Consider the following 27,295-nt stretch of genomic DNA (forward strand, 5'->3'; position numbering starts at 1 on the left):
GAATTTAGAAGGCGTGTGTAACCTTTTTAAAGCCAAATTTCTCAGTGTTACTTATGTATTTTTCTCATTGCCATGTTTGATATTTCTGATGTTTTCCAAGTAGTAACACACTGTATACAGTGGTGTTTAATCTGTGCCTTCTAGTTCAATAAAAATCAAAGAATCACAAAATCATAGAATGGTTAGTGTTGGAAAGGACCTAAAGATTGTCTAGTTCCAGCCCCTCTGCCATGTTAATGAAAAAGTCAAATCACAACTCCAGTTTGTTCTAACCATCCAGTGCTGAATTTATGAAAACATCTAAGAACTTCTGCTTTTTAAATATTGTAACTGTGCTAGCTAGGTCTTAGATTTTACCTGTCTAGCCATGTTACGTTGTAAAGCAGACCAATGATTTGGGGATTAATAGTAGGAAACAAGTAAAGAACGGTGGACGACTTGCCTTTTTGACCTTTCAGCTTCCCAAAGTTTTAAAAGAATATAATGATTTACAGAGCATAATGCACTCCTAAATTATCTGAATGTTTTAAAGTGCTAGTAAGAACTAGCATTTCCTTTTTTCAGGCCTTAAATATATTTTGCTACTTAAAATTTGCTTCACGTTACCATGTCATTTGGTTAAAGAGAAGATATTTGGGTAAATTCTGATTTATTTATTATTTTTTTAGTATCTGAAATTTTGAGTAAGACTCAAAAATCTTAATATGTATAGGCTGAAGTTTTATTTCTGTATAAGTTGAAAAAATTTGTTCAATGATCTGAATGAGAAGAAGTAAAATCTTAAAATGTTAGTACTGTGATTTTTAGCCTACAATGTATTTTGAAATAATTGTTAGTTTTCAGTCTAAAGTACAGTTGTAACAGACATTGGTAAGTATTAAGTTCTTTGGTGCCCCCGCTCATTTCATACAGGAGGGGAAGAAAAAGGTGTGTACAGGGTGTACGTGTGCTGTGTTTGCCTGATTTTCATCACTGTCAGATGAAGGAAAACTGGTAAAAGCAGCAAAGAGTAGGTGCTGGAGGATTTAATATATGATGGCAATTTAAAAACTAATTTGCAGAGAAGAGACCATGGCTCAGTAGTTTCAGAAAGTAACAGGCCATCAGGATCTCTTGAGTCCAAATCCCATTGGCATTCATGAGTTATTGAGGACAGTTTTGTGTACATTTTTTCTCCCTATCTTGAAGGAGGTAAGGTCTTCCACAGTGTTATGTGCAGGCATTTTTTTTAGCTCTAGTGAATTTTGAAGACTTCAGAAGTTCTTCAGTCCTCTGTAAAGTGTATCTGCATTGCCCTGAGGGGGGAAGCAGAGATAGCTAGCCAAGAAGGTCATTGTGCTAATGCAGGTTTTTGATTTCCAGTTGTGCGATGCCCAGTATGTTAATGCAGCAAAGCTGGGGGAGATGCAAGTTAAGTAGCACAGTTAAAATGCTTAAATACGGGTTTCATTCCTGTGGTACAAATAGTTATTTATAAAAAAAATTCAACAACAAATGCTTATTCTAGATGGAATCGTCAGGTGTTCAAGGCCAGGTTGCCCCAGGGCTTTGAGCAGCAGAGGGGTTGGAACTAGATGATCTTTAAGGTCCTTCAAACCCAAACTATTCTATGAAATTATTCTCAGGGGGTCATTTGATTTATAGAGAGCAAAAGGAATTTGGAGGCTAGAACGTGCAGCCTCCTTTAGAGCTATGTACCATCTAAATGTGTGGTTATGATGCCATCCTTCAAGTTTGCTAAGTGTTTCCTTGTAGCAGCTTGTTTTGTAGTATATGTGTGGGAAGGCTTTTCCTAATCAAGGCCTCTGAGGAAAAGAGTATTTTCATTATTCAGCAGGGATAAACAGTCAGGAGGAGAGATCTGTACCACTGATGAGTTCTTACACATGAAGCATGTATGGCTAGTGGAGCGCTACTCCATCTCATTATTCACTCAGTTTGAGTGGAATGTCATGAGTAAACCTGCAGGATGCTAAAATTTGACTAAGTCAAACAAAGAAAAGTCTGAAATAGGGGATAGGAATACAGTGAGCAAGGTAAACTGAGAATTTATGAAGCAGGGAAGAACAGGATCAGCTAGATAGAGGAAGCAGTACAGAAACCTGGAATGGAGAGTGTAATAGTGATTTACTGCTGGTTGAGAATTTTCAGGGGTCTCAGAAAGAAGAAATGGGGAACCATTTGCAGTGGAAAGAGCTGATGCATTAAAGGCAAACAGTTATGAGATCTTTCCTAAGCAAAGATAACCTTAGAAGAGAATGGATTCTCATCTGTATAACTTGATATAAAAATCAGTGGCAGGTGGGATCTGTGTCTGCAATGTCAAGAATTGTTAGTGGCCTCATTTGCTGTTGCTGCAGAGTTTGAGGCAAACCTCTGTACTTGCTACTGCTTGTGTTGAGATTGTGGCTGCGTTGTGTCTGTGGGGACTGAATATGGCCTCTGAGCCCTGAGTTAAAATGATGGATGTGGAGTCTTTGCTACAGGGCTGCTGACAGCACATGGAGACATTGGAAAAGGATGGCCGAAGAGAGAAGTGCACAAGACCTATAACTGGGTATTATGATGATGCAGAATGGTGAACGCTGAATTGAGTTAAAACGTATTTTTGTTAAGAACTAAATATCAAATGTGGACAAGGCAGAGCGTGACAGTCAACTGAACTGTAGGAATGGTGGCAGGGATTGAGATAAAGAGGAAATATATACCCTGGCAGGATACTGTGCACATGTCTTGCGATTTAAACAAATTAAAAGCAATAGTTGCAGTACTAAAAATGAGCAAACATGTTTGATGTGGTGTTTGAATTTATTATTGTATGGTGATGCAACAGTAACCTGGACCTTCACTTGAACTGAAAATAATGCTCCTGGCATATGTAAAATTATCTCTCAGATGAGCAAAGACTTCTACGAAATATATTGACTGTAGTTGCTTTCTTAGTCTAGAAATCATTTGCATGCATATCTTTTTGTCAAGCTGAGGAGAAAAAAGGCAAAAGTGTTGCTACTTAGATGAAGATGCAGTTACATGAAAATGTCTTAGTGTACGGGTTCCCTCCCTGCCTTGTGTATCGCTGAATGTTTTTTTGGTGGAAACTTAGATTCCTTGAAACTTCTTATGTAGTGTCCAGCTACAGTAATATACGTTAATTTGCTTTTCTTAGCTTTTATCTGTGAACAGCTCAGAAATAACCCAGAGATATTCCTCAGATCAGTGGGTTATAGACTGTAAGTCAATGTATGGTGCACGCAGTACCTTTGTATCTTTCACTTCACTGAATTGAAAATTAGGTTTGATATCTTCAGCTGTTGGTGCCTCCCATATAAACAGACCTGTTTTTGTTTGGCAATTAGTTTCCACTTTTGAAAGGTTAATGTTGCTAGAGGAGAAGTGGGAAAACGGATCAATAAAATCCTTGTTAAGATTTAAAAAGTTGAAACACTTTCTGGAATTATGAAGAGTTTATTGATGGTGCCAGCAGCACAGGAGCTAGTTTGCACTGAGCAGACTCTTTAAGGAAACAGCAGTACTATATAATTGCCTGACCTATCTGGCAGACATTCCTTTCTTGTCTCCTCTCTACAAAATTGCCCACCTGATAATGAAAAAAAAGGGACAAAGTGTTAATGTATAGTTAAAATATTTTCCCTTTGTTCTTTAAAGCAAATGTCAATCATCTTAACCTTTTTCATCGCTGTATGCTAATTTTTTTCCTTGGCAATTAGTAAATGTTGGATGTCAAATTAAGTTGAAATTAATGGCAGAGGCAAATGTTGCACTTACTAGCTCACAAGTGTCTTTAACTAGTAGTGCGTAGAGATGCATTCCAAGCATTGCAGACAGCTATGGATTAACCATCAAATGATGGTGAAGATTAATGATTGGCCTTTTAGCTCACTAATTTAGAACAATTTCTTGTAATTAATTTTGTATTATCAGCTTTACAGTTGCAAGTGCCTTAAGGAAAATAAAAAACGACTTAAACACATTTACGGTTCTTCAAGCTAACAGTTGTCTAGTAAATTGTTGCGTGCTTGCAGATCCTAATGTTTAATCTTTAATACCTTTTTATACAGTCTCTTACTACTTCAGTTTAGTAATCATTATGTTCTACTTCGTTTTGTGATTTTGTTGATACTTCTTTTGTTAACCTTAGGTGTTTTCTTTGTAGAGTGTATTGTTTGGCTTTCTGAAGTTGTTTGCTTCAGAAATGCCATGTAATGCAACAGAAGTGTGGGGGAAGAATTGTCCAGTACCCGCATTTTAGTACCACTATTTGTTGGTTTCCCATCAAACCAATTTACAAATTAATATAGTGAGCAGAACTGTTCATACAGACTTGCTGAATATTTGGACTTGACAAGGCAGTATTTTTTAACTTTGCTTCCTTTTTCATATAAGTGAGAAAACCCCAGACTTGAAACGGATATTTGAAAAATACTGTTTCTGCATTACTGTTTTAATTTGAATATTATTTAAAGGACAGCATTTAATACATTGTGAAATGAATTCTTACTGATGTTTATGGTGGAAGTAGAAATTGCTATCCTTTTAAAGTGGATTTTGGTGGGATTTTGTGAGTGATGTTCTCCTGTAGCGTGGAAACATGGTATTTATTCCTCATTGCGGTATTTTTAATGACTGAGAAATGCAGATGTAATTAGTGATTAGAAATGGAAGCCAGACTTTCAAAATGAGGAAGGATACTTTTTTTTTTTAAGGTGGTAGATTAAATTTAATCTTTTTTTATCTTTTGATCAAAATCTTTTTTTGATTTTTTTTTTTTTTTTTTTTTTTTTTGATTAAGGGGAGATTTCATCTCTTGATTTCCAATATCAAGGCTGGACAACTTTCTAGATGCTGTCATCAATTCATGTTACTGGCCTCAATGTTCAGGAAGGTGTGTTAAAGTCAGGGGCTGAGCTAGATTTTTTGTTGTAGCTTTCTGACCTTAACCTCAGTGATTCCTTGAAGTGCTAGGGAATAGCAGCTGTAACAGAACTGGTAATACGCTTTTAGAATGCACTTAAAGTTACATTTCTTGATGCTTGCAATTTATTTCGACCAGGTTGGTGATTTATCAAAGCACTTACATAGATAGGGCTGCCAGAACTCGGAACTTTATATTGTTGTTAAAGCTTGTTGTATTCTGTAAGGACCAGTGTAATCATCAAGTGTTGCTTGATGAAACTCTTGCAACACTGTGAACGTGCTCTTTTTGCAAGGTGGTTTTAGTAATTGCCAGCCCTGCAAAACACCTCTATGGTTTGTTCCATTAAGATTGAGTTGTTGCTGTTACTGAACATGTCTGTGAGCCTTGTACTACTCTACATTGCACTCGTGTTTGAGCACGGAAAAAAATATGGTTTGTAACAGGTCCCTCTAGCTACTCTGTTGTGATCATCTTAGTGTCATTGTACCTATCCCCATTTGTACTGGGGAGCGATGGCCAGAGCAGTAATAGAATCTGACATACATGTCTCCCTCGTTTACTCCTTTCCACAAGAAAAAAAGTGCCATTCTGCCATTCTCATCTTCATCTTTATCTTGCTTTGCCTTCGTTCAAGGGAGCTAGTGAAATAGATTTTGAGGCTCGACCTGAGACACATTGAACAGCTTTGGAAGGAGTGCATAACTGGAGTAGAATCCAAGTGTCATACTTGGATGTAGCTTTATAGTGTTGAAAGTAAGTGTGTGGTGATGTAGTATAGCTAAAGCCTGCAAATACTTTTGAGGAGTTACTTTTCCTGTGTATTTTTCAAAATGAAAGTTGCAGTAGCAAGTCTGATACTGAAGACAGAAATTAATAAAGGTAGCTGTGTTATCATAGATTTGTTATAGATATACTTGCATTGCATAGGTAAGAAGTATACATATTTTTGGTCAGTGTCTGCTTTCTGAGGCGTGTATATGGTAAGTTTTGCTGAAATATTTTTGTTGAATGTCTCTTTAGTACTTGTTGGAATAAAAATTTTAGTAGTTTTGGCTATAGAGGAATCAACAGTGGGAGAAAGAAGTGAGAAGGGTAGCTGGAGATAAGCTCAAGTTGTCAAGCTATCTTCTTCAGAATTGTAATGATTTGACCAAAAGTAGTAGCTTTCCTAATCATGTTTTGTAAAACGAAAAGTGAGGGAGCTTATTAGCATGATCCAGGTAGAGTTGCTTTTGACATCCTGACTGTGGAACAGTTCAGGAAGGAAGGATTTATAAAATAATAATACACCCCACTCCCTCCCCATTTTGTAATGCCCTATAATCAAATATTTTATAAATCCATTGTGACAGATGGATGACCTTTCACTCATACGTAATCATTCACACTTTTTTTGTTTGTACATAACTGATTTAAAACTAGCACAGGAAGACTTTCTAGAACCTTCTTAACTTGCAAGTTTTTTACTTGCATGTATTGTCTTAAGAGAAAATATTTCTACTGACTAATCATCCCTTTGAATACCATGTACATGGAACTTTTAGGTGAGATCCAAATGAATGAGTTTAGTATGTAAGAGGAGAAGAAAATTTGCATTCATATTGAGTAAAATGTCCTGCTCTTTGTCTATGGAAAATGTTTATGATAAAGAAAAGAGTTAAACTGAAGCTGAGGGGTTTATTTTTTATATTTTAGGAAAATTTTGAGAACTAAGCTTACAGATAAACACTTCTGTTATAAAAGATAAATCTAAATCCTAAATAGGTATAGATAAACTAAACTGAATGACAGCGTAATAAAAATGTCAGTTAGTCTAGTGAGATTTTCTTTCAACCTGCAGTTATTTATTCATGCAAGTTAGTTTTATCAGTATGTATATAAAGAATTTTTCTATCTGTATTTTCCTACTATACCTAAGAACAATATTTTTTTTTTTTCAGCTTATGCATCGGAAGGTCTTCTCACTTTAATTAGATTGTGTATTTGTTCTCGTGTGCCTTTTAGACTGGCTGAATAGCATCCACCAGAGAAAGAGTTCTCTGGAGAATTTTAGGTATCATTTGGAGATCCTTAGAATTTTGGCTTTGTTACACTGGGGCTGCATTTTTGTAATGTGAGCTTCTCAGAAGTTTGTTTATGGTTTGTTGAGCCTACTTAAGGTGCTAAAATGATGTGAAAGCTCAGCTATAGTAAGTGCCCTTGCTACTTGTCGCAGAAAAATTGAGATTGTGAGCTATCTCAAATTTTAGTAATTTTCTGGTTGTTAGGCTGTTGCATTTTTTACCCACATCCCATGCAATTACCTGAATGCAGGTAGCACAGATAACTCTAATTACAGATGACTTCAAGTGGCCTAGGAAATTATGCAAGTATTAACTGTAAGTCATAGAACCATAGAATGATTAGGGTTGGAAAGGACCTTAAGATCATCTAGTTCCAATTAAAATGTAAAGATTTTTCTTTTTAAAAGTAGTCTTTAAAACTCTTGAGTACTTCTAGTAAAAATTTAATTTCCTGTCCTTAGGATCGGTCTAGGATTTTTTTGACTCTGGCCTTACTTCCACATACCCCCTTTGCCCCCCATTTCTTTCTTTTGGCCAGGAGTAACAGGTCTACTTAAGAAAAACTTTCTCCCAGTTGATCTCCAATGTGAAATATTTTTTTTTAATCATGTGGACAATATCCGCTATAAATCTGTAGTACAACTTTGATTTGAGCAACTTTTTTTTATTAGATTACATGGTCATAAATATATAATTTTTAACATGCTTTCAACTCTGTTGTTTTAGGTAACTTTTGAAATGCACAAAGAGAGTCTTTCTCAAATGTACAAGGAATACCAAGGGAAAGCATGTGAAGGGAACGGAATACATTCTTCAGCTCCAATTAGAACAATCTCTGGAGTTAGCAAAGAAGCTGAAACCAAGGGAAAGCAACAATGTTTGGAGGTAAAAGAAGATGCTGCTCCTTCCTGCATTATTGATGATGACATGGGTTGCAGTACTGGAAAAAAGGAGACAAATACTTCATCAACTGGTGACCGACAAACTCATTTGGTGTCTAATCACAGAAAGGAGTTAGAAAGGGAAGACCGGGAGACTACACAGGATTTAAAAGCAGTGCCTTGTGGGGAATTTTCTCCAGAACCAGAAGGAATAAAACCCAGTGTTTCAGAAATTAGTATTGGAGTAGCTGAAGCAATTGAAGATTCTCTGAGCAAAGCTGATGAGTTTGTGGAAGAAACAGTAGCTGCCACTGCTGCTTCTTTATCAATGCAAACTACTTTGGAAGGAGAAACTCTTGAAAGTCCAGAAAGACTGGAAAAATCAACAGTAGAGGTGGAAGACGAGGATGACTTTGTTGATTTGAAAGAGGAAAGCAGTATGCATTTACATTCAGAAGAGTTTGCAGAAATGAACAAGGAATGTAGCTCTAATGAAAATGAAGTGATAAAGCAGGAAATAGCAATAGAGAATCAACCTGAATCTGTGCTTGTAAAGTCTGAAGATACAGAAGTTGTGGATGGGACAAAACAAGAACTGGCTTCTTCACCGGACACAGTGAGATCTGCAATTCAAGAAGTAACGACTCAGCCAATATCACAAGGGAAAAAGAAGCTGGGGGAAGAAAAGAGTCTTTTTAGTGAAACCAAAACAACTGAAGAAAATGCAAATACACATGTGCCAGAGCCTGCTGGAGCCTCTGACAAAAGAATCGCAAAGCTGGATGTTACTAGTGTTGCATCAGATACAGAAAGACTGGAACTGAAAGCTAACACATGTCTAGAAGCACCTCAGCCCTCCAGATCCATACCTGAGGTAAATTTACCTGTCCTTCTTCTGTCTACCTTAAAAATTAAAGGAAGTTCTTATGAAAAAAAAAACAACCCCCCACACATTTGGGGGAATTTAATATGTTTGGATTTTATGAGTTATCTAAAGAATATTTTCGACCCTTGATTAAAATAGTGAGAACCCTTGATTAATAGTAAGAGTTATTAAAATAATTCTTACTAATTTATGTACTGAGAAGTCTCTAAGATTTTATTCTTTGTGCATCCACTTATGGATGCTGATGGAAACTGAGTGTTTGGCTAGATGGAAACTGAGTGTTTGGCTAGATGGACACTTCGTCTGTGTTGGCATTTCTATTCTTAAGTTTGAAGAATTGAAAGAAATATATTAGGAGAGGATTTTATTTAGAATTTCTTCTGCTGCTTTACTCAGCCTTTACTCTTTTCAATCTGGTCTCTTATATTCTTGACTCTTGCAATTTTTGAGGAGTAAATATTGCTTTTGCAGAAAAAAAATAGCACCAAGTTTCTTTCATATCCTCATATCTTTCATATCCTCATATCATCATCCTGTGATGGAACTTGTGAAAATTATTTTTATATTAGCTACTCTGCAGGTACACAATATGTAGATATATTGGATACTATAAAATTTGAAGTATTGTCACTCCATCACATCAGCCTAACTTTTCTGTGCAAGTATAATTTAAAGCTGAGCTTCTGTTGCATGCTGTAATGCTCCACCATGTTAGTCTTTAGTTTCTAACTCAGCTTTTCATGGTTAAAGAGTCATGTGTCTGAGTACTTCCCTTTTGCAGCGATACCTGCTAATGGATGCTCTTCATTCTGCACCATTCTTCCTTAAAGGAGGAAAACCACTGTCTACAGAAATGCATGCTCCCTCTGTGGTAAGGTTGGGTTGTTGCTTGTGTATGCCTTGACTAACAAGTGTGGTAGTGCAGCTGTAGACTAGTTTGTAGGTTTGGTATATCCAGTAAATAGGATTTGTGTAATAGTTTTAGACTTATTTGTAACCATATATACAGTCTAAACTTAATGAATATCTAAAATCTCAAGTGTATTAAATGCCTTTCGGTGTATGCTGTGGAAACTAATAACCAGAGTGTGGTGGGGTTTCTTTTTTTCTCTTTTTGTTGGCGAACTGTGTATTCAGACCTTAAGGCATCAAGATTCTTCAGGACAAGAGCTAGCTGCTATGTCAGATGGACAGAGAAGAGACTCCAGGTCAACTGTATTCCGTATTCCTGAATTTAAGTGGTCACTGATGCATCAGCGCTTGCTCACAGACTTACTCTTTTCCATAGAAACAGATATACAGATGTGGAGAAGGTAAATTTCTGTGCTTTATATGACATGACCCAGACTGGAATTGCGATTATAATTAACTTGAGATTTTGTTGAAACTGCCTCAGAGTTACTCTTTGAATTTTGCAGAGCTGGTATTTTACTTTTACTCTTCATTCAGTAGACCTACACTTATTTTGTGACCTATACCCATTTTTTTTTTTTTTTTCTGAAGACTCTTTACAGACATATTTTGACTGAAATCCTGACTACATTTAAATCAGTGGCAGTCTCACTGTTGATTTTTATTGGAACAAGATTTTCATGTTTCTGATGTAAGGACCTTCATCTTTTATTATCAAAATATGGACTAAAAAAAAAAAATCTATCCCAAGTAGTACTCATTACTTACTAATTTGCACCTGCTATGTTGCTGGTTTTATAGTTGGTGATTCAACAAGAAACTTTGAAAACAGTGTTAATTCTGCCTTGTAATGCTGAATTGTATATGTATCTGCCTTGTAATTGCAGAATAACTTTGAATTGTGTCTATTATTATCTTGTAGTGAATATCAAATTTAAATTGAACCACATAGCTGTACTGATCTGATAGAAAAGGAATGTAGGAATGAAGAAATAGAGTACTTAAGTGATTAAAAAAAATTAAATTTAGGTGATTTTTTGTCTGATTTTAATATCCAGGATGTGATTAAATTAACCTCTCAGGACATCATCAGATATAGCTAAAATGTATTTTTATTTCTTTTCTGTTTTAAAAATAATTTCCATGTTTAAGAGGATTCAGGATTTTGTGTTTTGTTCATTTTTAATTTCTCAGAGAGTCCCTTAGTATTCGCTTTATTTTTCCAAAGATTGAAGTTCAGATCTAATTCACACTTCCAGGAAACCACTGTATTGCCTGATACGGTGACTTTTGCTATAGCAAGTAATCATAGACTAGCCTAAATATATGTTTATCCAAATGGTGATTAACACATATCTTGGTGTTTTTAGCAAGCTATAATCTGGAGAGGTTTGAGAACAGGAAGGAAAGGTAGTTTTAGGTTTTGATTAAGATGTATCAGTGGACCCTTGCAGTCATGTGTTCTTTGCTGCCTCACTGCTAAACTGGTTTTAGTTTTATGAAAGCATAAAGATGCTAAAATACCACAAAAATGAGCTGAATTCTGAATGTTTGTTTTGGACAGCCATTCTACAAAAACTGTGATGGACTTTGTGAATAGCAGTGACAATGTCGTATTTGTGCACAACACAATTCACCTCATCTCTCAATTGATGGACAACATGATCATGGCTTGTGGTGGTATATTGCCACTGCTCTCTGCTGCCACATCTGCTACTGTAAGAAATTTCTTTTTATTTTAAAATATATCTCTTGTGGGAGGATGCCTTTCTTTGTTCAGTGCATTAACTATCATATCACTGTTTTCTGAAACAGTGTGGGATATTTCCACAGCATCTCATTCTTCCCTTTTCCTCCATGCTTTCCCTAAGATAAATAGGGTGCCTGCCCTCTTTGCCTGAAGACATAAAAAAAGTTGCCTGGCTTCATTATCCCGCAGCAGTCTGGAATGGGATTAAATCCCAATACTAATGATTGTTCCTAGAATACAACTAATTACTACTTTTGCATGCGACTGAAAATGGACTTCCAGCATACATTTTTCTTCATTTAAGTTGTAGAAATATCACCTTTGTGAAGAGGTAAATGTCACTTTCAATTTTTCTCTGCCTAGCATGAATTGGAGAATATTGAGCCAACTCAAGGACTTTCAGTAGAAGCATCTTTAACATTTCTCCAGAGATTAATTAACCTGGTGGATGTGCTGATTTTTGCAAGCTCTCTTGGTTTCACTGACATTGAGTCTGAGAAAAATATGTCATCTGGAGGAGTTCTGCGCCAGTGTCTTCGTCTGGGTAAGCAAATTAAATGACTTAATGAGTATAGGAACTTGCTTTTACAAAATAGTTAGCAATTGTTAGCTTTGCCCCCTCTTTTTGTTAAATCAGGATTAAGTTTAGCCAAAGAAGCATTGGGATCTTTAAGTATTGTTTTATTTTTCTGCAATGAATATATGGGGTTCTTTTCCTCTTTAAAAGGTTTAAATAAAAGAAATTACTAAATTTGGTAGCCTGACTGTGTGGATGCATGTTTTCATCTTATCCATGAAGATATTTTTTCTGCCAAAGTTCCCCAAATAGTCAAGGCTGAGAATATAGCAGCTTCGAGAAAAAGAAACTTTTTACCATATACAGAATCATGAACCTTTATAATATGTAGAAAAGGAGTTTAAATCTTGAGGCCATTAGATGAAGGTATGGTGAAAACTAGAGATGTAAATTTCTGAAGGGTTCAAATTGGGCAGTAGTGCATCCAGTATTATAACATTTTTGATCAAATTGGATTGAAAGGAAGTGGTTATTACCTAAAAAAGTAATGACTGTTCCACAAACGAGAACATACACCATCGTAACTGGGTTCAGTTAGTTAATACAGGAGGAGAGTATTCATGCTAGTTGCATGCTGTAACACTTTTTGTAATGAAAAATTTTTTATTTGCATGAGTGCCAGAGCAGCTCAGAGCCTCAACAGTAACTAGCCTTCCTCTCCCTTTCTAGGCAATTAAAACTTTGTGCAGGTAGAACAAGATTTATGGGATGCAAACAGGTATAGAGGTGGGGTAGTTCTTTTTTCCTTTGAAAATAAATCATATTAGAAGATGAAACAGGTACAGTTGTGAAGCTAAAAAAAAATAAATTGTGTAACTTCACAACATTTAGTGCAAGAGTAACAAAGCATTGTGAAGCAAACGTTATCATTTGTTTCACTTCCGTATATCACTTGTCTTTCTTGATAGTCTGTGAAATTGAGCTGTCTTCACCCTCCCCGCCCCATGGTTGTATGCATGGTAAAATTTCAGTGGGGGATGCTAACTTACTCACTTTGAAGTATCCATTAGATATACAGCATACATGTTCTAATAGTTTAGTATTAATTATTAGATATAAATTATTAAAGAATTTTGAGCAATCTTTTGTGACTATTTAAAATTTAGGGAAGCAAAATATCATTGTATTGATGTGCTCAAACTTTTTTAAGTGATAAACAGAAATGTATTATACTTCTTGGTAAGGGATATAGACAATACTATTTCCCAGAGTAATTCTTAACATTTCTTTTCCCTTCAAGTTTGTGCAGTAGCAGTAAGAAATTGCTTGGAGTGTCAGCAGCATGTACAGATGAAGCCTATTGGAGACATTGTGAAGAACCAAAAAACAGTGCAGGGCTTTGTAGGAACAGCAAATTCTTCAGCAAAGGCAAGTATAAGACCCCATTCAGGAGCTCAGTAATTACTATTCTCTACAGAGGCATAAGATTTTAAATTTATACCTGTTCCACTGGTACTTTTGTATAGCTGAAGGGTGTGCACACTGGAAATCCTGAAGTAGATGTTCCAAGATCTGAATTTAACACTCACATATTTAACCTTCCACAGTGAAATAAATCTGTCTCAAGAATTTGCCAGATTTTTCTTTTCATTTAAAGATGAAATGAATATCTGATCTTTGTGCTGTAGTTGTGACAATATGATGTACTGTGAGCAACTGTATGCACTTAATGATTCTTGGTAGAGTGCTTTTAAAACCAGAATCTGAAACGATTGCTTTTGGTTGTTTTAATAGAGTCCAGTGGACATTGTGACTGGGGGCATTTCTCCAGTACGAGACCATGACAGACTTCTGCAGGATATGGATATTAATCGACTTCGAGCAGTAGTGTTCAGAGACATAGTAAGTTACAAATAATGTTGTTTTCTTCGTAGGTTGATTTCTGCATGTATTTGTTGGCTGGACACTTGCTCTGTGTTATGTAGTTTGGCTAAATTTAATTTACAAGAACTGAATACTGCTCACAGCAGTTAGGAACTTGTAATACTCAGCAGCTGTTTTGTAGTGTTTGTGATTGGAAAGAGGGAGAGGTGAAAATGGCTGCCTGCTGATCAGGCTCTTTGGTTGTTCCTAAGAGCTGATTCTCTGGAATTCTTCGTACTGTATATTAACTGTGTTAGTTTAAGTACAAATATATACTTTCATATGCTGTACATAGGCAAACTGTTTACGTATACTATGTATTATAAAGATGTTTATGTACAGTTTTTGAGAGATTAATATCTTTCTAGCTAATTAGAAATTAGAGGTCATGTAATTCCTTTACTCCCCCTCAGAGGAACCAATTTGTGTGCACGTGCTGTAAATATGGATATGTTTTTTTATTCTTGAATTGACTAAGAATATCCTTGTCCTTTGTCAGCAACTTTATAGCTGATATCGAGGAAATTGAGATTGATGGCTTAAAAAACACACCTGCTGTAAGCAAATACAGCAGCTATAATGGCTATGAGTTATTGGTGGCCACAGGCTTGGACACTAGAACTTATTTGACAATAACTGGACTATTTAGCAAGTGTAATGATTTGCACAGTGACTTTTGGCCTATCCAGAATAGTGAAGAATCTTTCATTTTTGTCTTTAATTATTGATTGAACCAAGCTTTTTTTACCCCTACTTCAGTATATAGTGTGCAAAAGATTAACAGGAAGTGAATTTTCCATACTGGTGGCAACCAAAACAATCCTAATGATGCAGTCTTCAAAATCAAGCAGATTTTGTGTACCATTTATTCTTTTAAATAACCCAGTATGCATACAACCTCTGCACTTTTTGCTTTTCTAATCTACTGGTTTCTGTCTCACAAATAAAGTGACGCAGTAACTCTGCTTTTTGGCTACTACACTGAGCTGTGAAGAAAAAATAGACTTTAAAAGATGTATTTTGGAATATTTTTTTTCTGAGCTCTGCTTATGCTTGCATCTAAATAGTTAAAATTCACAATATTAAGTACAGTTGAAAACTGTCTTGCAAAAATTCATCTAGCAAGAAAGTTGTTTAGAATCCTTACCATCATAGGGAACTTCTAACAATTTCACACTGTGCTTGCCTGATGCTAACCTGTTACTAGCCTGCTGTTTCTCTCTTGTTTTATGAAAGTTAAGGATTTGCATCAAGCTGGGGTGGTATATAGGTTTGGGGTTTTTTTCAGCGTAACAGGTAGGATCCAGTTGTGTTACCTTGTTCTTAATAGAGAATTTCTCACAAACTTCTTCCACTATAGCTTATTAAAGAACTCTTCATGGAACATAGGCCTTCAATAGGCTCTAAAATCATGATAAAATGAGCTTTATATTTTAATCTAGTTTCTTGAACTACTCAGAGGGAAAACTTGAATGCTACCTGAGCTTTTATCTAAATCGGGGATAAAACTGCTCAACACATATTGGTCACTGGGGATCCAACTGTACTGTTCTCCTGTGATCCAGCATGTACAAAGCTTTTCTTTTATTGACCACCAAAAGGGACAGACCTAGGATAAATCATGTCTACTCAGAGCTGGCGTGTGGCTCTTTATTTCAATAGGGGTGACTGAAGTTCTGGGGAGGTGCCTGGCATAGTTCATGGTAATATTTATTTTGAAAATTTTCTTAAAATCTGTTAAAGTTACAGCTGAAATGCAAATGCATATTTACCAATTCTTGTTTTAAGTTGTACATAGTACAGTACATCCATTCTGGACAATCTGATGATGAAGTAAAACTTAATGCTGTTTCTGGAATTTGTTCCACTTCCTTCATTAATATGTAACAGTTAATAAATGCTCTTACAGTTTTGTTGAGTACACCTGCATGGTTGCATTTCACAGTAAATGCTGTTAATATCTTGGCACATTTGAGGAAATGTAATAGAAGAAACATCCATAAATAAATAAAGGGGACCTAGTCCCTGCACTAATTCCAAGCATGTAGTCAAAACACACAATCTTAGTCAAAGTTTTCGTATTTATAAGTGAAAAATGAAAGGATTAGTGCCAATTGTATACGTTTGCTGTATTCCTCAGCTTTATAGGTGAGACAAACTGTGACTAGAGAATATTGTTCTACTGTTGTTGACATATCAGGTTACTCTCAGTCTGTTTATGGTAGCACTGGGCATACTTTACAGAAAAATAAAACATGCTGCTGAAATTGTAATGGAAAAATCTGTGTGTGTGTCTTTTTTTTTTTTTTTTACAGGAGGATAGTAAACAGGCTCAGTTTTTGGCTTTGGCTGTTGTGTATTTTATTTCTGTGCTCATGGTTTCAAAATACAGAGATATACTGGAACCCCAGAATGAAAGACAACCAAACGATAGCCAGTCACTCAAGGAATCAGGGAATGAAAATAATGAAACTCCTGCTACAGGTGAACTGTTAAATATTTGGCCAAATGAAATAATGTGGCATATGCATCTTAAAATTCTATAGAAGTCCATGTGAAATTGTATAAAAATATGTGTGTTATAACTATTTAAATAAGCAACATTATAGTATTTAATTTGCCTCAGTATTTGTGTGTATCTTTGATGTGAGAAGAATCTAATCTATAGGTTGATTTTGCTGTGTGGACCTAGTTAATCTTGCTGAAGTAGTGAAGTATTCTGTTGCAGAAACATTACTGTTTTGTGTTAAGTATGCATAAGCATAGACTGACTGGCAGCTTTTTGTTTCCACTGAGAGACTTCTTTCTCCTACGCTTCTTTAAGTCAGTGAATTAATTTTCATTATTTGACTTTTGAGTCAATAACTTCTATTCCCTTTTCTGTTTTCAGTGTTATAACTTTTCATTCTTCTTAGAAATTTGAAGGATTTTTTTTGGTTTTAAGTTTCCTATGAAATAGAGATAATATTAAATCTCTAAGTAGACAAGAGGAAATACAGCTGTGTTATTTCACTTGTCACCTATTGGTGTTACTTCTTGGGAGCAGTGTGTTGAATGCAGTTCTGCTAATAATGGACTTAAAATGTGTTTTCTGTTTTTGGTATGAACAGATGTGGAAAACCCATCTGTTGCTCTTGGTACTTCAGCCTGCACTGAAGATTCAGAAAGTACAGCATCCGTACAAAGAAGGGATTCTGGTCTTGGGGAGGAACCAGCTTCGGGACAAACAAACAGTTCCAGTAGTGTTGCTGAAGCAGGACCTCCGAATGTCAGTGCAGGTCCAGATGCAATCAGTGAAGTACTATGCACACTCTCATTAGAAGTAAATAAGTCTCAGGAGGGCAGAAGTGGGACTGGAACTCAGGATAGTAAGCCTGCAGCTTCTGCGCCAGCTGCAAAAAATGTCAATGTAAAAGATATCTTGAGAAGCTTGGTAAGCACACCAGCTGATGTGACTGCAGTGGATTCTGCTTTTCTGCCACCAGCTTTCCTTGGAGTTCTTGGTGATGGAGCTGCTGAGCAGCCTGTACAGTTCCATTCCTTTGACAGGTAATGTAACTTCTAAAATATTTGGGCTATTTTGCTTAAGAGATCTGTAAGGAAAAAATCAGATGTCATGTACAGTGTCATCTAGTACTTAACATAATCAGGATGCTATGTTATTCTACTGTGGAAATGAAGAATGACTGGTGGTTGGGTTTTGAACCCAGCACCTCTTTATCAGAGTAAACTCTCCTGTCCATATGCATGTTAGAGCTCAGAAGTGATATGGGAATAGGGGCCAATAAATTGTGTAGAAATGACTGCAAGAGTAAAAGTAAAGATTAAGGGTGTAACCTGTTCTTTTGTCATTCTTATTCTGCTATTCCTAACTGCAGCGCTTGCAGATGAGTGCTGGAGTACTATGCATATTTAGTCAGTTTTAAGGGACTCAGGAAATAAAGTGGACACTAAATAACTTGAAGTAATAATGTGTAGATTAGCTTGTATATTGATCACAAAGGTGTGTCTAGTTTCTGTTACTGAAGGCCTGCAAAAAAATACTGGTTTAATTATAGTTACAGATGGATCAAAACCAATTGAGTACTCATCTAGGTGTCCTTCTACCTATAGAATATTCCTGTATTCATTTATGAAAATGTATCTGTGTTCTGCCTTCTGGTGCTAAAAGTCTACTTTAAATCTTTCAGGTTTAATTCATTAACTATATCCCTAAGCTGTTAATTTGCTTTGTTGTTATAATAGCTGTTAAAATTTTGTTTCATTTTAATAACTATCTGCCTCTCTCAAATGCTGTGGTGCATTTAAAAAGGAGCTGCTTGGTTTCTTTTTTGTTTTCCTTTTAGATTAAAGTCCCTTTTTTCCTAATAATTTTAGTCTCCCCTACATCTCAGTCTTATTATCTCCTCTTTTCCCAGGAATAGTAGACGACATTGTCTTTTACTATGTTTACTGACTTTTACCTCTCTGAGATTCCCAAAACCAACAAAGAGAACAGAGGATGAAAGACAGAATGCCATAACACTTGCATTCCTGCCTCTGGAAAGCCTTAGTCATATCCAGATATCTCTCTGGCAGTGGATCTCTTACCATACCAATGTCTGATCCTCCGCTTATTCCTGAACTAACTCTGGCTCTGACATCTTTGCAGTGTATGGCTGCCTTGCTTAAACTAGCTAACTCAGCTGCCCCAGGAAAAGAGTGCAGCTCTTCCAGGGGGTGGATGCAGCTGTCACAGCATGCGTTCACAACTCGGATTGCCATATCACTGCTGGGGGAAGAGGTGGTGTGGGTTGTCTGGCTAGATTAGACACAGATGGTGTATGCTAGCATTTAGCCCCCTTGTTCTTGTCTCAAAGCAAGTACTGTGTTTTGCCTATGATGCTAAACAGGAGAACTTGTTTGGGGAGCAGTAGGAGGATGGAGGCAGAGGGGGAAAATTGGGAGAAGAGAGGCATTGTATTAAGAATTCATTGTACCTCTCTCCCTGCTGCTTCCCAAGTGCTTTTACCACTTCCCTGTTGAGGCCTCTCATTGATTTTTACAGCAAGTGGGTAGTTGATGTGAAATAGCACAAAGCTTCAGTTTGTGACTGATGTTTTTCCTCAGGAAATCCTTATTGTTCATTGCAGAGTGGTAGAGATTTGAACCACAGAATAGCATTTGTCTGGACATCTAGTGCAGAAGCACATGTTGCATTAAGGAATTATTTTTTAGCTATTGCTAAAACTGAAGGTTTGTGCTGCCTGTGCAAATCTGATTTGAGCCATTTTGAGTGTAAAGCAGGTTAACTAGGCAGGAAGTCATTTGGTACTTGCATTCCTCATACCTGACATAGGTAGATTATGCCTACAAAACTTTCTTATCAGAGGAAACTGCAATTTAATTTGATAACATGTGCAGCAGTGAAATACTGGGCATTGGCAGCAGCCCTTCAGTCACTTGCAGTTCTGTGTTCCTTTTTCTGTCTAATTACAAAGTCACTCAAATAACAAAAAAACACCCTTACTGCAGTGTGTTTTGTAAAGCAAGTCACTGAGAAGTTGAACTATTTGCTGTTTTGCTTTTCTACTTTTCTAGTGCTGCACTGTCCTAGATGGACTCTTCTCTCCCCGCAGCTCTTAGCATTCTCTCACTTAACCTTGAGGCCTAATTTCTATGTTAGTATACTGAAAAGAAGCCAGTCTGCTAAAGGAATACATGCAGACAGGAAAAAGTGGTGCGTGGGTTGAAGCAGTAGATGGCACCGTGGTTGTAAATGGAAGAGCCGAGGTCAAGAGGTGGTGTACTGGTTTATGTAGCCGTGTGGACTGTCCACAATGATAACTTGTAGGTATTAGTTTCCTGTGACTTTTTATGTTTAGTGGGTGGGGCTAAATATGTGAGGAAAAAGGTAATGAACTAGTATAAACTATTTTGTCCTTCAGCAGTTGCATGTGACCTCGGTATGTTACGGTTCTGTGTTTCTAGGTGGCTTAATCTTTCACTTGTTTGCTTTTGTGGGTATGTCAGCTAGACAAAAGTGTACTTACCGATGTAGAAGTCCTACCTCTACTCAAGTATCATCTAGTAGTGACATGCACCATCTTGGATCTGTGGTAAACACATTGATAAGTATTGGTAAGACATGTTGTTAGCTAGCTAATATATCAATCAGAAAGACAAAATATGTGTATGAAATATATTTAAAATTATATAGGCAGGGAAGTTTTATGACCACTTGAAGGTGACTATTCTTTATATAGTGTGATTCTGCTTAATATGCAAGTTTATGCTGTGAGATGATACATAGTAACAGCAGGGGGAAGGAATTGTACTAGGGAAAAAAAAACATTTACAAGAAACTGTAGTAAGAGTTGGAAATAGTAGTGCCTATCTCTGAGATAGGCAAAACTACTAAGGAAAGTTTGGAAAAACAGGATTTGGGATGCTCTCATTTTCTGTGTCTGGGTTATATTTAATATATTGTTTGATGGCAAGCACAAGTTCTGTGAGTTAACTCTCCCCCCCCCTCCCCCCCCTTTTTAAAGACACTGTTAAAAGTTGCTCCCATGTAGCAGTTTACTAGAGAGGTATCTCTGGGAATTTCAAAGCATCTCTCTGATCCTGCATTTATCTCAGGAATGCTGTGTCAGAAATCAAAACTCTCCTCATATCTTAAGGATTATCAACTTCCCAGCCATAGCTGGAGAGTATACAGTAACAGCTATGTGAGTGAAGCCTTACTGAAAGGCTGCCAGGTTGCAAGCCTTTGCAAACAGCTAGGTGTATGTGTTCATTCCCATGCCAAAAGTCTTCTCCTTATCTTATGTGAAGATACAATCTTGTGATTAGTGGGTGCCAGGGGTTTATCATGATAAAGTTCAAGACTTGCATTGGCTTTTTCCCAAGATCCATAGGGACATGAATTAAAGTTCCAATTTCACTGTGTCCTAAAGCAGCAGTTTTCTTAGTAGTAATATTGTAAGGTGGGGGGGGGAGTATGCTAATGCAAGCAAATTTAAATAAAAAAGAAAAATAATCAAGCTTAGGATAAAAAAAGATGGCATTTCTCTTCAATTAGTCTAATAGAGCCCATAACCTATCACTTGCCATATTTACTGTGCAGTTTAAAATAAAACCATGGTCTCTTCTGGCTTCTAATGCTCTTTGTGGAAACATTCAATAGTATTGTTATAGGAAGGTGATGCTGAGGGTTCAGAGGAATGTAGTGCCTTAAGCTCTATGGTGTAAGACCATGATTTAAATCTGCAGCTATAACTGTAACTTACAGAACAGATATATTAATAAGCTAGTTTATCTTTTTGGAACATCATCTGTAAGCTGCTTAGTTTGCCTCAGCTATGTTTATGCATTTGTCATTTAGTGGTGTGCATGTGCCTTTGAAATGTTTGTTGGTGGTATGTCAGTTAAATTTAATCAGTCCTTTGGTTTTTTTTTTGTGTGGAATGCATACATTTTAGACTTCATTGATTTGGTCCTCAAATGTAAAAATAATAAACTCGTTGACAAGATTAAGTCTGCCAGGTACAGGTAGAGAAAGAATATGCAAGTAGGGGATCTGTGGATCAAGGCATGTATGCTGTGTTGAGAAGCTCAGCTCTTTTGGCACAGCAACTATTAACATTCTGCAGGCGCTTAAGAGGCAAACCATTTGAAGTCTTCTCCCTGCTGAGCTGATTTTAAAGTTCTCTTGCAAAATTGGTTGTAATTTCTCTATCATATGTTTTTCCTTGCTCCCCTCTCTTCCCTCACACCCCTGTTCTCTCATGGTTTTGAGTGTCTCTTATTCTTCCTTGGGTATTTCAAGGAGGACATAAAGGAATGGGTATCAGCTGTAGAAGCAGAGCCCATAGAAGGACACTGTCATAGCAAGCTTCTTTGTTAGTTCATAAAGTAGAGGTAAAAATAAATCTCACCCTCTTTTCTGATGTTTTGCTCATTAAATGGGGGCCGTGCAGTGAGCATCATTCTGGTAGCCTGGAACAAGACTGATTTCTTTTAGGTTTGACCTAAAACCTTATCCCATATAGAAACAGACAACTTGTCACCTTTGTTACTGTTCAGCTCTAAAAAATGGAATGCTGTGAATTAAATCTGTATAAATTCTTGTATGTCAAGAGGAAATAGAGCTCATATACATATTTTTAAATCACAGTGAGGTCATCAGTTTGGCCTGGCCCCTGTTGTATTAGGAATATTTGACTAGCACCCAAGGAATATTTCTAACTTGAAATATATTTAAAATTAATTGCAGACTTGCCAACTTCAAAAAAAAACCAACAAAAGATTTAGGAAAAAGTACTGAAAATTTAGAGATATTTATAGATATTTTGTATCTTTATTGTAACAGAAGAATAAGTGCTCTGAACCCAAGAAAGTGCGCAAAAAGTAAATCCTTATAGAATTTGGCAGAAAAGATGATTATTGCATAGGCCTTTGTCTGTGATGGAAGTCAGTGTTCAGCTCAGTGGTCTGTGCTCATTCAGCAGTGAATAAATGTCTGCCACATGCTTCAGCATAATTGGGACTAATAACACACTGACCTTCTAGCTAAGATGTATTTATGGTGGCTAGTTCTCACTATGCCTGACCTGTGTTATCAGTTCATGTGCTGTAATTTCCTATGTTAAACCTTAAAATATTTGATTTTAAATTAAAAAAGGCACAACATCTGAGACAGTCATGTAAATGAGGCAACTAAGCTTCCATTTTTACCATAGTGCTTGAGGTCTGCATGAAATACAACGTAAGAATACTTTCTGTGCATTTTTCTTTATTTTTTTCCTCCTGTATCTGAGTATTATGATAGCAGATGTAATAATATTCAAATGTAACCCACAAGTATAGAGTTAATTGAAATGATGTGATAATGTGAATGTTGAGTGAAATGTATTGACAGTTTTCTTCCATGTGACATGTCTCTGCCCTTGTATGAGCTTGCTTAATGTTCGCTGTTATTCTGACCAAATTAATGCATGATAAAAAGATTTTTTAAGAATACGTAATTCTGTAGGTCTGAGGAAATACAGTGTAAGGACACTTATTGATGAACATTTTCACATGTGTAGCATATTTAAGAAATGCTTATCAATTTAGCCACAAAAAAGGATTCTTATCTCTGTACTCTTTAAAAGCAAGTGCCCTGTTACTGGAGAGAAGTTGAGAGCACATTAATTTTTAAGATACTTCTCTGACAAATTTACCTGATTTACTAATATACTAAACACTCCATGTTCTCCACATAGTTTATTTACTAGAATACTTAATTTTGATTTTTTTTCATTCTGTCATTCATTCTTTCTGCAAATTGCATTAATTTTCCTTATACTAGCATTTAATAATCTTTTGAAAGAAGAATGGGAAGGATCATTGATGGTCAATGGCAAGTATTTCTGTTTGAACATAGTTGCATTTCCACTTAAATATTCAGAGAAAATACCATATTACTGCACAAAAAAGGAAAGATGTAGGAATTTCAGAGTATAAGTAAACAAACACGACTAATGTTTATGCATCAAATATCTTCATTCGCTTTCCAGTATGTGGCAAATATGAATCTGTATGTGATTTCTGAGCCGTACATTCATACCTTGAGGAAGGCCTGGAAGTGGAAGTTCCTGAAACAAATCCTGCAGCTGTAACATTGGTCCATCGCATCATTAAGAGGGCAGACATACACAGTAGTAAACATTGCATTAGATTTAATGCAGCAGTGTGTAGCTATAAAGCAATCATATTAAGATATTTTAATGTTTTGATTTGTTGTTCCTGAACTATTTTAAGGATTTTTTGAATCAGAAGGTCATGGCAAGTGACCAGAAGACAGAGAGAAAGTACATTCAGAGTTGAGGGTTTCTTTACATCATGCTTTTGGACAACATCCAGTGTTTCTCTTGGCTGTGTGCTTCAGACTGACAGAGCTGTCCGGAGAAGGAGATACTGTTTGTTTTATTTTGGCCAGAAAAATCGGAATCATTTTAGTTGACTGTCAGAGATCACTGTCTTAAGTTCTGTTCAGAATTAGTCTGAGGCTAGAAAACAGCTTTGTAGTGAGTTTGTTCAAAGCCTCTTGTTTTCTTCCAAGGTTATATTTTTCTTAATGTGAAGCAGCAATTTCTTCAGCCCTGTACTGTTGCTTTTTACTGAATAGTTATGGAGCACAGTGGAAGTCTTCAGCTGTGTTGCATCATAAACACTCTGAATCCTTAAACAAGCTTGTAACAGTAGGGACCAAGAGCTAACATGACCTTTAAATATGGGAATTATTGTAGAATTTATTGAGTAATTTTTTTCTTATTTTTAATTCTTTTAGCTAAAATTTTTTTGATTTTTTTTTTTTTTTTCAGTGGGATATGGTAAACAACCTAAATTTCGCGGAAAACTTCATGAGAGTCAGTGTCTCTTGCTCAAAGCGGGTGGTGACTGTGTCTGAAATATACGTGTACACCCATGTGTACTGTTTATAAGGCAGCATATGTCCTGTATTTCAGTCTGAAACCTGTACATAGTAATTTTTATTCCTTGAATAAAATCAAAAGGAATGATGTTGAGTAATTAAAAAAAAACACAACACAAACCCAAAAGCCTGCTAACAGCTGTACTTTGCAGCTGTGTGTTAGTGCCATATCCCTGGTGTTACTAATCAGAGTATCTTCATTAAAGTGAATGCCATTACTAGATACTGAAAATTACAGTAGAAGTGTTAGAATATAATTCCTTTTTTATGTACTTCACGGAAAGTAAGTTACTGAAATGAGAGTAGCAGCTGTACTTACATTCCCAGACTTGTACAGAATTGAAGATGGGAAGGTATACAAAAGATCTTAAAAGGCAAAAGGGACTATTATGGTCATTTACAGTTGTCTGTCTCAGATGTCTAATTCCTTTGCTTGAATGCTCCTCTCCTTGGGTAGCTATATAGAGACTCTGGCAACTTGCTGAAACTACTCCCTCAGTGCAACTATGCTTAAGCACTCTGAAGGTCAGTAGAAGTTTACAGGAAGGAATGATAATATATAGTGTTGTGTGTCAGAAACAGCACAGAAAATGGAAGGCTGTTGTAGCTGGGAGTTTTGTTTTTTTTTTTTGGTGTCCACTCATTGTCAGCTGCAGATGAGCAGTATTAAGGTAACAGCACAGGCTTCCTTGTTCCCATGCAGTTCCAAGACTTTAACTTGCCCTGTGGGGAGCTTCTTGTAGTACTAAATATTACTCCTGTTCTAAAATGCTTTCCTGATCCTTCCAGCATGTTCATGTATGAAAGAGGGAGGTTCTAATATATAAAATAAGTCAAAGTTCAGCTAATTGCATTATTTTTTTAATGTGTGGGTCCCACTTGCCCTTTATGACTTAAAATAGTACCTGTATTTCTTGAGGCTCTTAATAGAGTCAGAGAAATAGGATCAATAGCATTCATGTGCATTCAGAGGACACAGCCATTCTGATTTGATGTTCTGAGAGAATTTTGACTGACTTAAGCCCAGGAAAATAGAAAACTTCTCTAGAAGATTTGTTTTTACCCTTGAGTAACTTAGGGTGGTCCAGTTTAAAATTAATTGCATTAATGATATGTTTTGAACAGACATTTCCTGTATCTACACTATTGCCATCTATACGTGTGCCAGTATTTGTCATTGAATATTCTCACATGTCACTTCACACCCAATATAATTGTGTGCGTATTAGCAGCAAATGGATAATTGTTTCTGTAACTTAGTGGCTGTGAAAAGAAATATTTCCAGCTCATGCACTTGTCTCAGAGTGCTCATGAATAGACACATATTTGTAAAATATCTGTATGTTTTTATGGGTATTTCTTGAATTGGAAACCTCTACTTGAAACCTGTAAAGGAGTGAACACACCTGGGCTTCAGTGCTGAATGTTTGAGAAATGTTCCAAAGTTATAGAACCATAGAACAGAATCATAGAATAGTTTAGTTTGTGTTGGAAGGCACCTTCAGAGGTCATCTAGTCTGATCTCCATGCAATAAGCAGGGATATCTTCAACTAGATCAGGTTGCCCAAAATCACATCCAGCCTGACCTTAATACATGTGGATGCATCTTGTGCTCAGTAAACTTGTATTAATTTCCCAGTCCTTTCCAGGTATTTGAATGTGTGTTACAGAATAGTAGTAGTAAGTTTCCAGACAGTCAATGTCACAGAATCTTGAGTGAGAGATCTCCTCTTTATACCTGGGTAATGCAATTGATAAAGTGGCAGTTTCCAGAGAAACTGACATGAGCATATGAGTAAAACTCATTGTTTAGGTGCCGTTTCTTGACTTGGGGCTCAGGTGTTGTTACTTCTATTTTTTTAGTGTGTAGTTAACGTTAGCAGTCACCCTTATAATGATATTATGACGTGCTGCCTCCAAGTATGGTGTGTACCGACTCCTGCCGTTAAGGAGGGTTGATTTAATCAGTACATGGTCTAGCTTCTGTAACATCCTTTGGACTAAAGAAGGGAGTCCAATAACAGTCCTTTTTTCCACTTCTAGAAGGAGCTATTTTAGAAATATTTGTAGAACTTCTTTGGTTGTTATTACCACCCCTGAATTTGGGTCAAGTTTCTAAGTTATTTTATTTAGAAAATGAGTATTTTAAAGCTATTAAGGGAATACTTTCAGTGTGTAGTTATATTACTGTCAACAAAAGATGTGATTAAATAAATTGAATGTTGAAGACTTTCGGCTTACGGTTAACACCAGGTAATTAAAAGTAAGCGCTGCTGTGGGAGTGCATTATATATCAGCTGTACTCTTTACCTCATTAGCTGGGTTTTTGCATGTTTATGGAGCTAACTTGCAATTAAAAATGCCTTTAATGTAGGCTTAACAAGGCCTTTTAGGTATTTGAAATAAAGTACTACAATTTAATTGAAATTGGTATAGTGTAAATAGATGTCTTAGTAACATGTGAGATAAATCTCCATGCCTAACTTGTCACTTTGCATCTTTTCCTCTTGTGTAATCTTTAATGCTTACTGTAAGGCTTGGCATTTAACCTGTATGAAAGATGGAGATTCGGTCTTCAAAGAATGTTTTGATTTGTTGTATAAGTAAAACTTGATTTAAAAGATTTACTCAAATTCATGCCTTAACCATACTTTTAAGATGTGTGAATGTTTGTGGATGCGGTTATGTGTTAGGATATTTTTAGCAATAGTATATCTTTCTTCACTTAATCTTCTGTTCTGCATTAGATACTTTCAAGGCAACCTTCAGTGTTGGCAATTTATCTTGGTGTTTTCGTTTTGAATGTTGTGGTATCTTTTGTAAATTGTTGCCTGAAGTTTAAAACCAAATCTTAGGGAAATTAAGGTAAAAAGTAAAACCTACTTACAGCTCACTTCTGCTGATCTTTGTGCTCATTTGTCAGGGGTTTTCTGGATGAGATATTAAAGCGTACCATTAAAACTAAAC

At 36.3% G+C, this 27,295-nt stretch overlaps 1 protein-coding gene across 1 annotated transcript in view; it reads left to right on the forward strand.

The window, feature by feature from the left end:
- The window catches only part of LRBA (LPS responsive beige-like anchor protein), a 401,040-nt gene that overhangs the window by 69,275 nt on the left and 304,470 nt on the right, over positions 1 to 27,295 (forward strand). Inside the window, exons 23-30 of the mRNA XM_061440892.1 lie at positions 7,726 to 8,754; positions 9,904 to 10,079; positions 11,243 to 11,396; positions 11,792 to 11,972; positions 13,246 to 13,373; positions 13,740 to 13,847; positions 16,184 to 16,352; positions 16,979 to 17,417. Coding sequence (XP_061296876.1) covers positions 7,726 to 8,754; positions 9,904 to 10,079; positions 11,243 to 11,396; positions 11,792 to 11,972; positions 13,246 to 13,373; positions 13,740 to 13,847; positions 16,184 to 16,352; positions 16,979 to 17,417 — 2,384 coding nt within the window. The remainder of the gene's footprint in view (positions 1 to 7,725; positions 8,755 to 9,903; positions 10,080 to 11,242; positions 11,397 to 11,791; positions 11,973 to 13,245; positions 13,374 to 13,739; positions 13,848 to 16,183; positions 16,353 to 16,978; positions 17,418 to 27,295) is intronic.

The sequence above is a fragment of the Pezoporus flaviventris genome, unplaced genomic scaffold, assembly GCF_033815535.1.
Source record: "Pezoporus flaviventris isolate CSIRO_AGI_PZ_B2104156 unplaced genomic scaffold, CSIRO_AGI_Pfla_v1 ptg000002l, whole genome shotgun sequence".
Classification (NCBI taxonomy): Eukaryota; Metazoa; Chordata; class Aves; order Psittaciformes; family Psittacidae; genus Pezoporus; species Pezoporus flaviventris.